This window comes from Mugil cephalus, chromosome 14 (assembly GCF_022458985.1).
Source record: "Mugil cephalus isolate CIBA_MC_2020 chromosome 14, CIBA_Mcephalus_1.1, whole genome shotgun sequence".
In the NCBI taxonomy this organism is placed as follows: domain Eukaryota; kingdom Metazoa; phylum Chordata; class Actinopteri; order Mugiliformes; family Mugilidae; genus Mugil; species Mugil cephalus.
Genome location: NC_061783.1, coordinates 15466710 through 15481754, shown reverse-complemented (window position 1 = coordinate 15481754; position 15045 = coordinate 15466710). Strand labels below are relative to the sequence as shown.

Genomic DNA, 15045 nt, shown 5'->3' with positions numbered 1-15045 from the left:
CTGTTGGGAAGGAGATGTGTAACACTTGTTGATGTTACCATCACGTGTTCTTCTTGAAACATTGTTGCAATGTTATTACCCCAAATGGAAGTAATGCAAAAGGAGTGAATACTGAAGAAATGAGAACAATCTTTACACAACTACTGTGAATCCTAATGAGAATTTCTTTGGACCAGGTATAAGTGGATTTATTGTTCTTCTGATCAGGTTATTCAGATTATTAGAATACTGGTGCTAATGAGTACATCTGTTTCTAATGGGATGCTGCCATGCAATGTTGTAAACTAGAATAGGTCAGTTATCAAGTTCAACCCCATCACAAACAATTCAAGTACAGGAAGGTGGCCCAGAGTCATTTCAGGTACTCCATCAAAGCATCATGAATTTTGCAAATATTTAATCATTCTCAAATGCAGAAATCCTCCAAGCACATACTGCATAGTATAAAAACTACTTCTGTGAATGAAAAGCACAGAACTTTCACGTCAGGGTAATCAGTGCAGCTCAATAATGTGTAGCAGTAAAAGAGACAGTTAACAGAAGCGTATCAGAAAATCAAAGCATTCAGAAGAAGTACGACAATGTAAAAACAAGTGCCTTAGATCATTCAACACCAATGATGGTCCATTAACCCGCCCCCGGTGCAGTGAGTGGGTTTTATTCTTACCTTTTCCATTTTTAGGTAGTGTCCACAGCCGAAACTACATCGTTTAACTTGGATTCTCATGAATGAAGTGGCTTTGTAGTCATACAGTAGTTGTAAGAACCCAAATACTGCCAGAACACAAGTGCGCACTAATAAGATTTAAAAAAGTTTACATTTATTTCAGAAAGGGCAACACATATCATAAATACTGAGCAGCTCACCGACAATCCGACCATCGAAAAGAGTTGTATAAAAGTAGGCCAAAACCCGCTTATGGAAAACAGGATCCAAACTTAATTTCTATACGACTTGCATGGATTTTATAGCGCATGACAAAATATTGTTAAATGCCAAGTTACAGTGTCATTTAAACCAAGCAGCAACATGTCACTAAAAATCGCAGATCGATGTTTAAGTCAAAATTAATATAAGATCCAACTACTCTTATGTGGCCGGTGTTCTGGTCAGAGCTTGACCCAGTATGCGCTCCGTTAGAATAACTCAAATGTTTGATCACGTTTCATTCCCCATGTCTTATCGCAACTATTCTTAAAAAGCTGGAATATCCAAGCAGGTTCAGTTTGACACATAGGTAAAGTCAAGAGGACAGTTTAAGCCGATTTGAATGTTTCTGGCAGACAGTGTGTCGCTGTTAACACATGCAGAAGTCTTTTATCCGGGTGAAGGGTGATGCATGTTTTTTTTGTTTTGTTTTTTTCCTTCCTTCAACGCGTACTCCATTCCACAAGCACTGTTCATAATGTGATAGTCCTTCTCCAGGTCCAACACGATTCAGCCTAAATCACAAGCCACCTACCACAGAAGAGCTTGGTAACCTGACAGCACGATGCTTGTCGTGATGAGCTGGGTCTGTAGCACTTTCGTAGGACTGATCGTCAGAGGACCCAGAGAATCTCCCTTATGATTTCGGGGTGGGAAGAGGGCGCCGGAACAGCAAGATGTGCGGCTCTGCAAGGTGAAGGAAGAACAGTACATGTTAAAATACATAACAATTGCGGTGCTTTGAACTAGGAGGGAAAAAAAGCGACTCGTGTGGATTCTATTACATCATTTTTCAAAGGAGGGTGTGACTGGATTTGGCAGCTGTTGCCCATATGCTTTTGTCTACTAATCTGTCGAACCTCTTCAAAGGGTGCACATCTACCCCGCCAGGTTTTGTTAATGGACTTGTTTTCTTCCATTCTCAAACATAAAAGGAAGGGAAACGTTCAAGAAGGCTCCATCATTCCCTGAGCTTAACACTGCAGATGACAGATCAGTCACATGCCTAAAATTAACCAAATAAACTCAGTTTAGTAAATATAATGCCATATGATGTACATATATTTTGGACCTGATTGAACAAAAACATACACAGTAGAGGCTCTGAACGCTCAAACACACAAAACTTGACCTTTTGAAAACTGAATGCTCAAAAAAATATATAATTAACCACAATACATCAGTTGTACATCTTCTGTCACTGTTGGTACATTAGCATTGTTGTCCAGATTCAAACTACATCTCTACCAGTGCCTACTGCTCATTTGTTATGGCACCATACACCTGATAAACCTCAATACTTGAATATCTGCAAATACAGGTCAGCTCTCTCTCTGCCCTATAACCACTATGGTCTCTGTTATACTGTATATCAAGACAATCAGTCATAACTGAAAAACAAATCTAAACTTCTCTAGAACCTGAAATGACAACAACAAGACTACACATCTGGTTATAGATCCAGAAAGTGAACAGCACAAATTAAATTATGCTCAAGACATCCTGGCATCTTTAACTACCAACATAATTTCCATACGAGTCGGGGAAGACATTATTCTGACCAGATCAGAAAGTTTAAGATACCTGGCTGGTGGATCATGTAATGCACCCATCCTTGGCTTTGCTGCACCCCGAGATTCCTCCACTCGGTCTCGGACATCAAATGGGTCTTGGGTACACGCTTTGCTATATCTTTGGGTAGCATCACATGCCTGTGGGAAAAGGAAAGATTACTGTATCAGAAAATACATGCATCACGTGTAAAAAAATATTTACAACGCATCGCGTTACACAACTTATGTTATTTCCTGTGTCATGTTAAGGCTTGTTAAAATAGTTATTTGTATATCGCTGACAAGATGTTAAACAGCATGGCATATAAGCTTTAAAACTATACACACCTGTACTCGTATTTCTCATCGTCATATTTATCAGAGTAGTAGATCTGTTTGTGAGACATGGCGAAAACCTGGTGGAAGAATTTAAAGCGTTAGGGAACATTCAAAGTCAGAAATGAGTTAAGATTAGATCAATATTGTCGTGGCAGTAAGTTCTAGTTGATGTGGCTAAACGAGGGCGGCTATGCTAACGTGGTTCAAGTTAGCCGAGAAAAAAGCGTTACTTCCGACAAGTTGCGAATCAGTAAACGCCAAAATCACCGCCACTAGTGTTGTGTAACACATTCAATCGTGTTTTAAAATTACCTGATATAACTGACAATGTATCCTGATGTGAAAAAATCAACTATTCCGTTTGTTCGCCTCCAACAGTAGCGAGATGTTGACCCTCTCTTTGTTTCCCTCTCGAATGTTAGTGAGCCCGCTTTACACCGTTCAAATAGAGCTCGTCGCGTCCTATTGGCCAATCCAACTGAAGAGCTCGCTTCCCATTGGTCAATTCAGTCCGTCGCAGGAAAAAGACGTCACTCATGGTGTGACCTTCCTGATTGGGCAATATGGAAGAGGAAACGTGTAGGCTCAGTAGAGGATGTTATGAATCATGTAATACAGTGATTCAAACATGACATACTTTGTTGCTGTTACAAAATAAGTGTGTCATGTTTGAATCACTGTAGATATTGGCAACATTTGGCATAAAAAGGTTAAAAAAATATATACGTCACAATTTGTCTTAAGATCAGCTAACGGATGACCTCTTCATTGTAGTTTTAGACAACTTTAGAAAGTGTTTTATTATTTCCGTTACCATTATAGTGTTCTATTAAAACATCATCATGTGCAGAGCAAAGTGTACCTCATCGTATCTGTCGGTGTTTCATCTGAAAAAATAATTATTAAATTAAAAATATTAAAAATATTGCATTGGTGCAATTTATCCATATAAACAAGTGTCCATTGAAAAGCTTAGGCTACCTAAGAGAGGATTGCCAGAGCGTTCTTCAAGATAAAACCACATGCATCCTTTCCCATTATCAGTGTTTGCGTAAACAACAAAGTATCCCTTTACTAAGCAGTTAAAATAGCCACGGCTCAAAATAACCAAGCAGAGTCCAGAGTCTGTGACATGCGAAATAATGGCATGAAGTCCAAAAAACATCTTTGGCAGCGATAGACCAGCTTACAATATGTTTTTCAAATGAGAGAACAAATCATGCTTAGCTCATAAAATAAAGAAATGTTCATAGAAGGCATTGTTGTAAGAAACAATGGACAGGGAGAAAGAGATTTCCATGTTGAAAACAAGTCAGATCAAGGGCTAAAGCAATTTACTTGAATAATTATAATTTTATGACATTTTACATTTCCGCTCCCTTCAATCATAGTTTTACAGCTCGACATTTATTTGCGATTTGTTACTTCGCAGATTAAGAATAACCAAAATATTCATACAATCATTTGATAAATTATAACATATTATTGTAGCTTAAAGATGACGATAATGTAAAAACTTCAACGTTACTTCCCATCCAGCAAGTGCTTTGTCCACCTTATGGCATCAGTAATAACAGATAACATGTATAATGCATAGGAATAGTTAATGGAATCTGAAATGCATGCGTTTGTTTTTATTTTAACCTATGTAATGCAAATATATCTGGAGCTACATGTCTTTCGATAGTTTGTAGTGTTTAGTGTGAGTTGTCATTTGCTGAGATGTAAAAGTAAATATGCCTAATACAGACAAAACAGATAACAGACTAATAATAGAGGAACAAGAGTCAGATGATGAAATCAATGTCCACATTGGAGCAACTGGAGCAAAGGGGTTGTCCACTCTGGTAAGTCCCCCAGTCAAATATAGCTCTGCAGACGTGTCAGTGAGCGGCTGGTCCTGGTCCTCTCTCCCTCTTGTATATATATGTGTGAACGCGTGTATTTCCAGGGCAGCGCTCACACAAGAAGTTGTATTATTATAAACCAAGGAGAAGGAGCATCACCTGCCACTTTCACCTGCGGGCATCAATCACGCTGGGACGTACGTCGCTTTCCTGACACGACACTTTTATCTGATTGGCCGGAGCGTGGTTTAGGGGCGGGCTCTGCGTGGCCTTCGCTGAAATCCCATTGGCCGAGAGCCGCCTTGGTCGACGTGACGCAGCTTGGAATTCCCAAAGTTCCCAAGTTCACGGGAAGAGAGGAGCGTTGTTCATTTTTATAAAACAAAACGAGTAGAAGGGAGAAAACAGCCAGCGACTGAAGTTTAAGCAAGTTGGGTAAATAAAACGCCTTCTTTTGGTTTTAATTTGATACAGCCGAGCGTGTGTGCGGAGCGCTTGCTAACAGCTGGGCCTGAGTGAAAACGCGGAAGAGTGGGAGTGGGAATATTCAGCCTACCATCCTTTGTTTACCATCATGACTGAGCCTTCAATTTGGTTGCTACAAGAGCAGTAGCCCCCGAAATTGGCCTCTTAGGTGTGCAAAAGTGAAGCTCGGCGCGCATAGTGTTGCAGACAGGTGAGTATTAGCCTTTGTTGGCTCGTTTCTGGATCAATGAGCTTTCTCGTGCCTGTGGGTTTGACCATTTTTGGTCATTTTACTGCCCCACAGATTTACTGTGTGGATGGATCTGAATGAAAGGTCGGCTGGAAATAGCAGCAGTGATTCATGCAATGTGGAGATTTCCGTTTTGTTTTGTTTTACCTCACCGGACCCTTTGTTTAGCTGCGCAGCAGTGTATTATGGATTCCACCATACCGTTACATAACTTGAATCAGCAGCACTCTAGTCAGTTCACCAGTGTTTGTGCTGTATGAGGTATTAAACTGCACGGTTATTGCGTAATTATTTCCCCTTTAGTTTACATAACGACAATCTAAACACTGCATTTAATACGTTTGCCATGATGTGCGTTATTTTGATGTGCAGCAAAACCAGTAACCGAGTTGCAGTCAGATTATTCCACCTAGATAATCTCCTACGAGCCTTGCAGGGCTTGCATTAGGCACGTTCATTGAAGACACGTTGTTTCTGTCGTCATATGCAGGATATCGCAAAGCTGAATCGGTCCCGTGCGGTGCCAAATCGAGCCTGACGAGGGCGATGTCTGACCACAGCAACAGCACGGGCAGCACCGGCTCCTCAACCAACAGCTGGACCCTCCTCTCCCCCGAGGTAAGCGGGAGAAGAAGCAGCTGAGGAAACTCTGCTTGGAGATCCGGGCGTCATTCGGAGCATGTTATTATTATCCCGCCTTCACGAGCACAAGTTCATGCAAAATATGCCTGAACTTGCAACCCTGATCCCCTTCAAATGGTGTAATCGCGGTGAAGGTTTGCAGAGCTCCAAACTGGGACTCAGCAGTCAGTAATGTGTCCAGTTCCAGTGAAAAGCACGTCTTTATTTTTCTGCCAAGCAATTCATATATGCATCTCTGTATGGGCTGAATTTTAAAATGTTCCAAATCAGGTTCTCGGTTATTTTGTTGATATGTTAATAATTTGAAAACACACCCACTGGTTTTTAAATTAGTGTATATGCTCACTTCCCAGTTCATTAGGTACACTAGTGAAAACGTATGTATTCTAATACAACAAATCTGCATCCAATCTTAACCTCCAGTCTGAGTTTATGTTAAGTTTAAGAAAGATGGTGATCATTTTGGAGGATGTAGTTGTGTTGTGGGTGCTCAATTCAATTACACAAGTGATATAGTTAGCTGTAGATATGGATATACTTTAATCCAGATTATCAACACCATAAATTGCATGCTCCAAAATGATCATTAAGTTGAATTAGTATCTTTCTTACACATTCTTTACATTATAATAGTAGTGGTGAGGGATTTATTGCAGGGCTGTTACATTACAGCGCATTTGTTTTCACTAGTGTACCTAATGAACCGTAAGTGAGTGTATATTCCCCAGCTCAGGCATCTGAGTGCATGAGAGAACATGCATGCCTGCATTCGATGTACTGTGAATGTCAAGGTTACCAGCGAGAGCTCTACAGGTGTTAATGTTAAAGGAATCCCGATCTAACTGGATCTTCTTACTCCGCAGGAAGCCGCCATTGAGAATGTCGGACCCGTGGATGACGGGACAGAGAGCCTGGGCGACGTCCCCAGTCTCTCCGAGGAGCTGGCAGGTATTGAAAAGTCAACACCCGTAGCATAATGTGCTGCTTATAAAAAGTATTTGCAAGGCTCCGTTATTTAGCTGTGTGCAAATGTTATTTCAGGAGCCGCTGCCGAGTTCAAACCGGGCGACATTCCTGTAGAAACTGTTCTGTCTGAGGAAGGCCATCAGGTTTGTACACAGTTAACTGCTGCATGCAGAAATCCAGACAAGGCAAGTAAGACCATTAAACATTTTTAATAACAACAATGACTTATTGATTATGGTTTCACAGTTAACAGTCACGATCTGTAATATTAACGTTATATACCCACATTTATTGAAGCCCTCATTTCTGCAATCATTATGTTTCACAGATATTTATGAACTGTATAGGGAGGTGTAGCTTTTGCTCAACATAAATTGAGAAATATTTCAGGGCAGCAATCACTAATGGATTGAAGAAATGTGGATGACATAAATATTAAATCATGTATCACACTGAGTCCACACTGAATTCTTCACAAATAACGTTTTTCTTACTGACTTTCTCACCAGGTGTGTCAAGAAACCTCCCCAGAGTCAAGCGAGGGTCCCATCCCGTCTAGCCCAGCCAGGATGAGCCCTCCTCCACCTAACCCCCTCGACCCTCTTGACCTCGACCTCGAGAGTCAACCTCCAATCATCCACGATATCGTGACCAGCTCCCCCAGCGACAACGAGCACCTGGGTGCCATGCCGTTTGTCACCAACATGGATTTGGGGGCCCAGCTGGACATTCAAGCTGAGGAGTCCTGCTCAGCTCCTCCAGTGACTGAGATCCCTGCCTCTGTAGAACACGTGCTAGACACGGCTGCTGAAGTTGGCCCGAGTCCTGCTGGGGAGAGCCGTGCTTTCAGCGCTGAACCCGAGGTTGACATCCCCACAGAGACCCTTACAGCCACTGAGCTTCCCTCTCATGTTGAGGCTGATACAAGTTTTATTCCAGAGAACACTGAGCCACTAAGCCAGGTCCCCGAGAGCTTGGTGGCAGAACATCTCAATGACCAAAGTCCTGCGCCAGAGACTGTTGGTTCAGTGGAGGCGGAGGAGGAGGAGGAGGAGGAAGAGGAGGAGGAGGAGGCAACTAAGCCGTCTGAGACACTGGTGGAAGGTGAAGGAGAGGAGGAAGAAGAAGGTATGTATTTATTCTGTAGGAAATCATTTCAAGGTTTAAATCACTATTCACAAATACAATAGTGTTTCTTATATGTTTCTTAATTATTTTTTTTCTACACTGATGTTTTCAACTCATCACATCTTCAAAAATCCTTTAAATGAATGATCATTTGCACCGTGCACTAATAGGTGATCCCTAAAACGCGTGTTTATGTGTCTATTTAACAAGGCTTAAAATGTCTGCCTTCATGTAGCTGAAGGTGGAAACAGCCATTATCACTATTCTGACCATTTGAGCTCTAGAGGTTGAGATATTTTGATCTAAATCACCTTTAATGATGCATATTTTCACACATAGGAGGAATTTGTTGTAGTGGTTGGTACAGTAAGCACAGACAGTGCAGACGTCCTGAGAATTAAGCAAATATATACAGAAAAATATAAACAGAGGATACACTTTAAAGACAATTAATGCAAGACAGAGACTTAAAACGGGAGTTCATGTGTGCGTGAGGGGGTTACTGACAAGTTCGGTCTGTTCCTGTGGCGTGCGGTTTTGGTCCCGATGGAACAAGCAGCCTGGGGACCACAGCGCTGGACGGGTTAGGATTACGCTTTGCAGTGAGCTGGCACAAAAGCCATAATAAGTTAAAGTGTAACTGCAAGAAACGCAAGATAGGATTGTTATACTGTATGTCAGTGACTCGAGGAAAAACACAAAATAGGGAGTCTTCTCAGAAGTGAAGTCATGGCTAGAATAACCTGCTCTGGGGCCCCCAAGGCAAAAAGTTACAGGACTCTGAACCAAGATTCCTCCCTCGATACGGCTCGTCCCAGCCAGAATAGTAAACAGCCTCGCATTTGAGGTGTGGAGATCTTAAACACAAGTTAAAGTAAAACTGTGCATCATGTATGTATGTTATTAGCTGATATAAGGAAACATTGATTTCTAGGAAACTAGGTTTTGGTACTTTGAGCCTCAACATTAGTCTATGAGACATGACCCAGTTCAGAGCTCCTAACGTGGCGGTTTATTGTGCTTTAGTAGTGTGCATTTCCAAACTAAGTTTCAGTTGATCATATTACCATGAACTGCCACACAATAAACACGAGGCTTTTGTGACCCCTTTGGGGGTCTGAGGTCTGGGGCAGTTAACAGCTTTTCCCAGTCGGTAGTGCAGCCTTGAGTGTTTTACGACTCTTGCAATTAGCACAAGACGATCGAAAATGAGAGTCCTATTGCGGAAGAATGTGTTAACATGTTTGTTATCTGTGTCAGCTGGAGAGGGATTCATCAGGTTGACAGGGAGGCCCACACCCCGCTGAGAAAATGAAGAAACCCCCATGCATGAAATTACTGCTGTTGTAATTTAGTAGGAAAAATGTCATCCATTTCCGCAGCCAGCTCAGAATTTGTTTCATGTGCTGTTTATAAACTGGTGCATTCACTTAGATTCGGGCGTGTTGTTCGAGGGCGTCACAGCAGATTCTGTAATTATGATCTTGGAAAGGGCGCTCGTTCTGTCGCTCACGTCGCCAAAAATGCCGAGTTGATTTGTTGTAGGGACGTGAACACATGTGGTTTAGGTTTATGGCGTCGTCTATCACAAAAGACACACAATGACTCTGCCGTGTCGTCTTCACTTGTTTCCATGTTCAGAATTACCTCTGTCGGAGCCACCAGGCGGTTTCGATGTGGGCGACACGAGCGGCTTTGACGATGGGCTGAGGAGGAGGAACGTGCCCTACTTCGAAGGACCAAGACCGAGGACATCGGACGAGGAAGATGAGGAAGAGGAAGTGGAATTTAAAATGGCGGAAAGGCAGGAGGAAAAGCCGTGGTTGTCCATGAACAAATGCATCGTGGCGGCTCTGGTCCTGCTCTTCTTAGGTTCCCTGTTTCTCTCAGGTGAGCTCCTCTCATGCCAAACTAGGCCTGCTAGCTCACTTCGGCTTTTTAGGTACCACTTTACTATGTTCTCACCGTTTCCAGTTAAATAACTGTTACTGCGGTAACACATTAGAATCATCTTTTGCACCTGTTGAATTGGAGGCTGCATCATTACACTTATTTGACAATGGCAGTATTTCCCAGTTACATAAGCACCTTTTATTTGCAGTTGTCAGCAAAACCTAGGTGTCTGTTTATAGATCTTGTTGACTAAGCTGCACTATGTCAACAGGTTTCCTCTCTGACCTGGATAATGGTAGGTCCAGCACTAAAGATAAGCCAGCAGTGTAAGCTTTTGCGCTCACTGGCTAACGCTCAATCGCTTGTCTTAAGCTCTCATCTGACCCGACAGGCTGCGCAAGCGACAGCAGAAAAAAAAAGCTAAATAACGTGTTTTCTGAATTGTTTATTAACACAGTTCATCGCTGTTTGGAATGACTCAGTGGATGGACCGCAAGCACTGTGTTTGGTTGGCTAAAATGTAATAGAAATAGTGTGCAGTGTGCATCCACAACACCTCCGATGCTGTCAGACGACTTGGCGGCCGGATGTCAATAAAAGCTTCCGAGTGTGTATGTGTGAAGGTGTTGTTTTCTCGTCTGACAGGTGACTTTGACGCCTCTGAGCTGAGTGATGGAGAACAAAGCCAGGTCTGTTTCCGCTGTCTCTTGCACATTCCCAGTATCCTGTATGAGTACAGTGCTGTTTAAACAAAGCATGACGTGTCTTAAAACTTTAAAGGCAAACGCTTAACCTAATAGGACATGACATTTTTAGAAAATATGTGTCTTATTTGTGCACCAATGATTTTCAATCCAGGACTGGCTTAGCGGTGATCCACAGGATATGAAAGAGCTATTGGATAAACTGACGCAGGAAAACCAGCAAATCACTCAGCTAGAAGCCCAGCTACGGGTCAGTACCGAGTCGCAGCGACGCTAATTATTCACTTCTTCTTATTCAGTTTCCTGGTCAGCACATTTTAAATCCATATGTTTGATTTTTGTCTCCTTTTTGACGTTTCCTTCGTTGCGAACTGTGTCTAAAGTCTCAGAAAGAAGAACTTGACGCCACACTGGAGGCAGCGGCAGCAAGTGGCGATGAAAAGGGTAAAGCAGATTTGGAAAGAGAAAACGCAAAGTTGAAAGAGGAGCTGTCATCTCTACCTGAGCTGAAGCAAGAGCTGCAGAGTCTGAGGTCCAGGGTGACCGAACTCAGTCAGCTCCAAGGTATGATCATATTGAATTAAATCTGAGGTGATTAAAAATAAATTCCTCGAGAGTCTTTATCTGAACTTTGACATGTTTAAAACTTCCACAGCTGATCAGGGAGTACTCCCGGCTCCTTCTAGTTCATCCTCCCAGCCTGATACCAAAGATGACCAGAGTAACCGGAAAGCGGCTGGACCAGAGAGGAGGAAGGACGCAAACGAGGGAGCGAAGCTGAAAGAAGAACTCCACCGGCAGAAGGTTCTTTTGGAGGAGAGCAAGAAAAGGCTGGAGGGGATGAAAAAAGATGGAGGAGACAGAAAACAAGTCAGGGACAACTTGGAGGAGATCCAGAAGAAACTCTCAGAGCAGGTCGAGAGGTGGGGGAAGAAGAAGGAGCCGCAGGACTCCAAGTGGAAGGGGAACAAAGGCAAAAACAACCAGCGGGACCACCACAAGAAAGAGGAGAAGAAGGAGTGGCGAGGAGAGAAAGAATGGAAGCACGGCAAGGAGGAGAAGAAGGAGAAGGAGTGGAAGTCTCAGAAACAAAACTCCCACAAAGAAGCCTGGAGGAAACACCAGGATGAGTGGGAGAGGAAGAAGGGCGAGCGCAGAGTGGACAGGGAGGAGAGGAGGAAGGAGAAACCGTGGCACAGCCCGCCGGGTAAAAACTCCCACGGGCCTCATCATCAGCACCAACATCACCACCACCACCACCAGCACCGACAGGCTCACCAGCACCACCACAACGACTTCTGGAGAGACCAGGAGCAGAAGCTCCAACGCAACGTGCGCCCCCAGCTCGGCTGCACCTCTGTGGAGGACTGCGCCGCCAAGGAGGGGCTCTACCCGGTGGAGCTGTCCGAGTTCGAGGAGCTGCTGGAGGGCTACCTGAGCAAGCTCGAAGGCTCCTCGTCCGAGAGCAAGGACAAGATCAGGAAGCTGACCGAAGACTTCTTCGAGGGCGGCGTGTTCATCCACGACCGGGTGCGCTTCAGCGACTTCGCCGAGGACGTGGCGGACATCCTGGAGGACATGGTGGACGTTGTGGAGGGCAACGGGCAGGAGGACGATGACTCCCTGGAGGAGGCCATGGAGGAGTTTGAACGAGAGGCGCTGTGGAAGTTCGCCGCCACAGCTTAAAGACACACGGAGGGAAGGGGTGAAGATACAGCACAAGTGGTGGTTTTATAGGACATTTCTTGCCTAACTTCTCGTCTTCGGAGCTGTAATTGTAGTCGCTTCTGGTACAGAGTGGTTGTGCCTCTCATAAATGTATCCCTCTGAGTCTCTAATTATAAGCTACACTTGTATTTGTCATTTTTGACTTAGTTGTTGTTACCTACCTCTGTCAGGTCAGGCCTCCTGCAGTAACGTGTTGTGTGAATTCTCCTCCGCTGTTTAGTACTTCACATAGTGCATGTTACGGTCCATAATGTAAATTTAAACTGATTATATTCAGATCACAAAGAACCGGGTCTTAAGGAGATGGCATTTCCAAATTATCCTGCTAATCGACACTCAGCAGTACAAGCTGTGATTAATAGAAAACATGTGTAATTGGCTGTTAAATTTATTTATTTTATTTTTTTTTTCACACTCCAGGGAAAGTTAAAACAAATTTTTTGCTGAGGCCATTTGCCTCAAGTCGGGTGTGACTGTCCAGACCCTGCCGATGAGATCACAGTTGTTTCAGTGATAAGTATCAGATCAGGTTAGACCAGTTTGGTTTCAGCTGCTCTTCGGTAGAAATGGACAGGAAAAAGAAGGACTGTGGACCGTTTGATAGCCCGAAGCGTTTGGCTTTTACATTTCAAAAGACCTTAAACTGTCAGTAGGCAGCAGATGTGTGGAACAACCAGAAGGTACTCTGTGAAACATCAGCGCTGCTAAAAAAAACAAACAAGTAAATAAAAATTAAATGAAGCAATAGGACAAAGAGATAGCCATAGTTAAATTGATAACAGCTAAACCACTTTAGCACTTTTTTCAGACGTTTGAGAGACATTTTCTCACTTTTCATTTCTTTTTTCTTTAGTTGTCTCTAATATTTTTTTTATTTTTTTTATTTTAAATAACGGGGACCTCTAGCGTCTGCTTTTACTGGGGATGTGAGGCTCTTAGTGGTCAGTGATCTTCAGTAATTCACCAAAATGAGATTAGAAACCAAACCAGTATTTTCTTCTTTATTTGCTTTTCATTTGTTTTCCTCACAAGTAAATAATAACCTGATGTGCACCGAGGTGAGTTAGGTGTAGTTTTTTGGACAGTAATTAGCGTTGCATTGCATATTATACCGTTAAAAGAAAAAAAAACCCATAGGAGCTTTACTTTTAATGTAGAAAAACTTGTTTTTGTCTTTTACTTTTTCATTCTAGTAGAATCCACTGATTCCCTCTTAGTGGATGTGAAGTCAGAAAAGACAGATAGTGATTGTTCTAATCGAAAGAAGCTTTGGAGTGTTTTATTTATTCTGTCACTACACTGCAACTCTCTACTCTTATTTTTAACGAGAAGAAGCCCAGACCACGTCCCAGGACAGACCACGTGGAGACTTTCAGAAATTTAGCTTTTCAACTGCTGCTTATGTGCCTTTATGATTATTACTATCTTAGATTGGACTGAAGGTCTTTGATTTAAGATTAAGAAGACAACAAGTTTACACTACTTGGGATCTTACTGCTGTTCACAGGGCAGGGGATGAATGTCGTAGAGTTTACACGTTAAGTGTCCGACTAATTTTCGTTCAACGTTCTCTGCTGTTTGTAGAGGTGAAGTGTTTTTTCTTTCTGAAGGTTTCTAGACCAAAGGGGTGGAAAAGAAAGCATGCTGTAATCTCAACATAATGAAGCACGTGCAGTTAACAAAACTTTAATCAATATTTGAGTTTTTTTTTTTTTTTGTCTTTGTGGGACAACAGTAGGGCTCGGCTCAGACATGGATGTAATTGATCCTTGAATCATTTGTAATTTCTCCCATTATCAGTTGTGTCCTCTTTTAAGAAATCAAGTTCAATAAAATTTTTCAACGTTGACGTGACTTTGTGCATGATTCATTTTAGTGTGAAATGAGAAACGACAAACCGAAAGATCTCTGATGCATTCCCACTCGGTGATAAGTATCAGCGTGGGCCCGTTTTTAGTACGGCACGCTGCCATGTTTGTGACGTACCTGACTCACTCTGGGAAAGGAAGTGTTGGAATGACAGGCATCTATTATCACAGCTGCAGTGCTGAGCTAAAATATTTACAGATTCAATAGTCGGAGCTGGATCTGGCACGTTCGCAGGCACCAGCTCACCCTCGGCCCGGCCGGTCCCTCTCCTGATATGCCGATCGACGAGAATGAAGGAGCGAGCGGCTGAGACTAGTTATGTCGTTATGAAACTGCGAGGAGAGAGGCTTGTCATTCTTTGAATTCTACAAACACAAGTCACCCCAGAAGCACTTCAGCAAATCTCTGTGCCACTTCGTCTTCCTGTCTTCCACTGACGGCCTTCCTTCTGATTCAAAGTGTGACCTCATTTCACCAGAAAAGTAGCTGGAGCGCAGTATGGGTGACATAATCTTTAGCAGACGATCCTGAGAGCGGGTCAAATGCTTCGCCACATCACACCACACCACAGTTTTCCATTGTCATTAAAATGACGTAAGATTAAAAGCAACTTCTCTCCTTTAACCGTTCTCTGGGCATTCCACACACATCCCCTCACTTCACCGCAGCTGGACCGACATGAGACAGTGTGTGTTTGTCCTCCATATTATTTGAGTCATGTTTTGTATAAACT

At 42.9% G+C, this 15045-nt stretch overlaps 2 protein-coding genes across 6 annotated transcripts; one reads left to right on the top strand and one right to left on the bottom strand.

The window, feature by feature from the left end:
• Positions 1-799: 799 nt before the first annotated feature.
• cks1b (CDC28 protein kinase regulatory subunit 1B) lies at positions 800-3256 on the bottom strand. Its single transcript, XM_047606036.1, has 4 exons — positions 3133-3256; positions 2830-2897; positions 2513-2640; positions 800-1615 (listed from the first exon to the last, which is right to left on the bottom strand). Exons 2-4 carry the CDS (start codon positions 2886-2888, stop codon positions 1566-1568), a joined length of 237 nt encoding a protein of 78 aa, XP_047461992.1. The 5' UTR covers positions 2889-2897; positions 3133-3256; the 3' UTR covers positions 800-1565.
• A 1510-nt stretch (positions 3257-4766) lies between these two features.
• Positions 4767-14287, top strand: pbxip1a (pre-B-cell leukemia homeobox interacting protein 1a). 5 transcript variants are annotated; one of them, XM_047605113.1, is made up of 11 exons: positions 4767-5102; positions 5873-6000; positions 6888-6972; positions 7066-7175; positions 7500-8118; positions 9760-10008; positions 10283-10306; positions 10657-10700; positions 10870-10965; positions 11099-11279; positions 11371-14287. In XM_047605113.1, exons 2-11 carry the CDS (start codon positions 5929-5931, stop codon positions 12399-12401), a joined length of 2511 nt encoding a protein of 836 aa, XP_047461069.1. In that variant the 5' UTR covers positions 4767-5102; positions 5873-5928; the 3' UTR covers positions 12402-14287. The 5 variants fall into 5 exon arrangements, with proteins under 5 accessions (XP_047461069.1, XP_047461068.1, XP_047461071.1 ...); XM_047605112.1 differs by having other exon boundaries at positions 4767-5343; XM_047605115.1 differs by having other exon boundaries at positions 4768-5343; positions 7066-7133.
• The last annotated feature ends 758 nt before the right edge of the window (positions 14288-15045 follow it).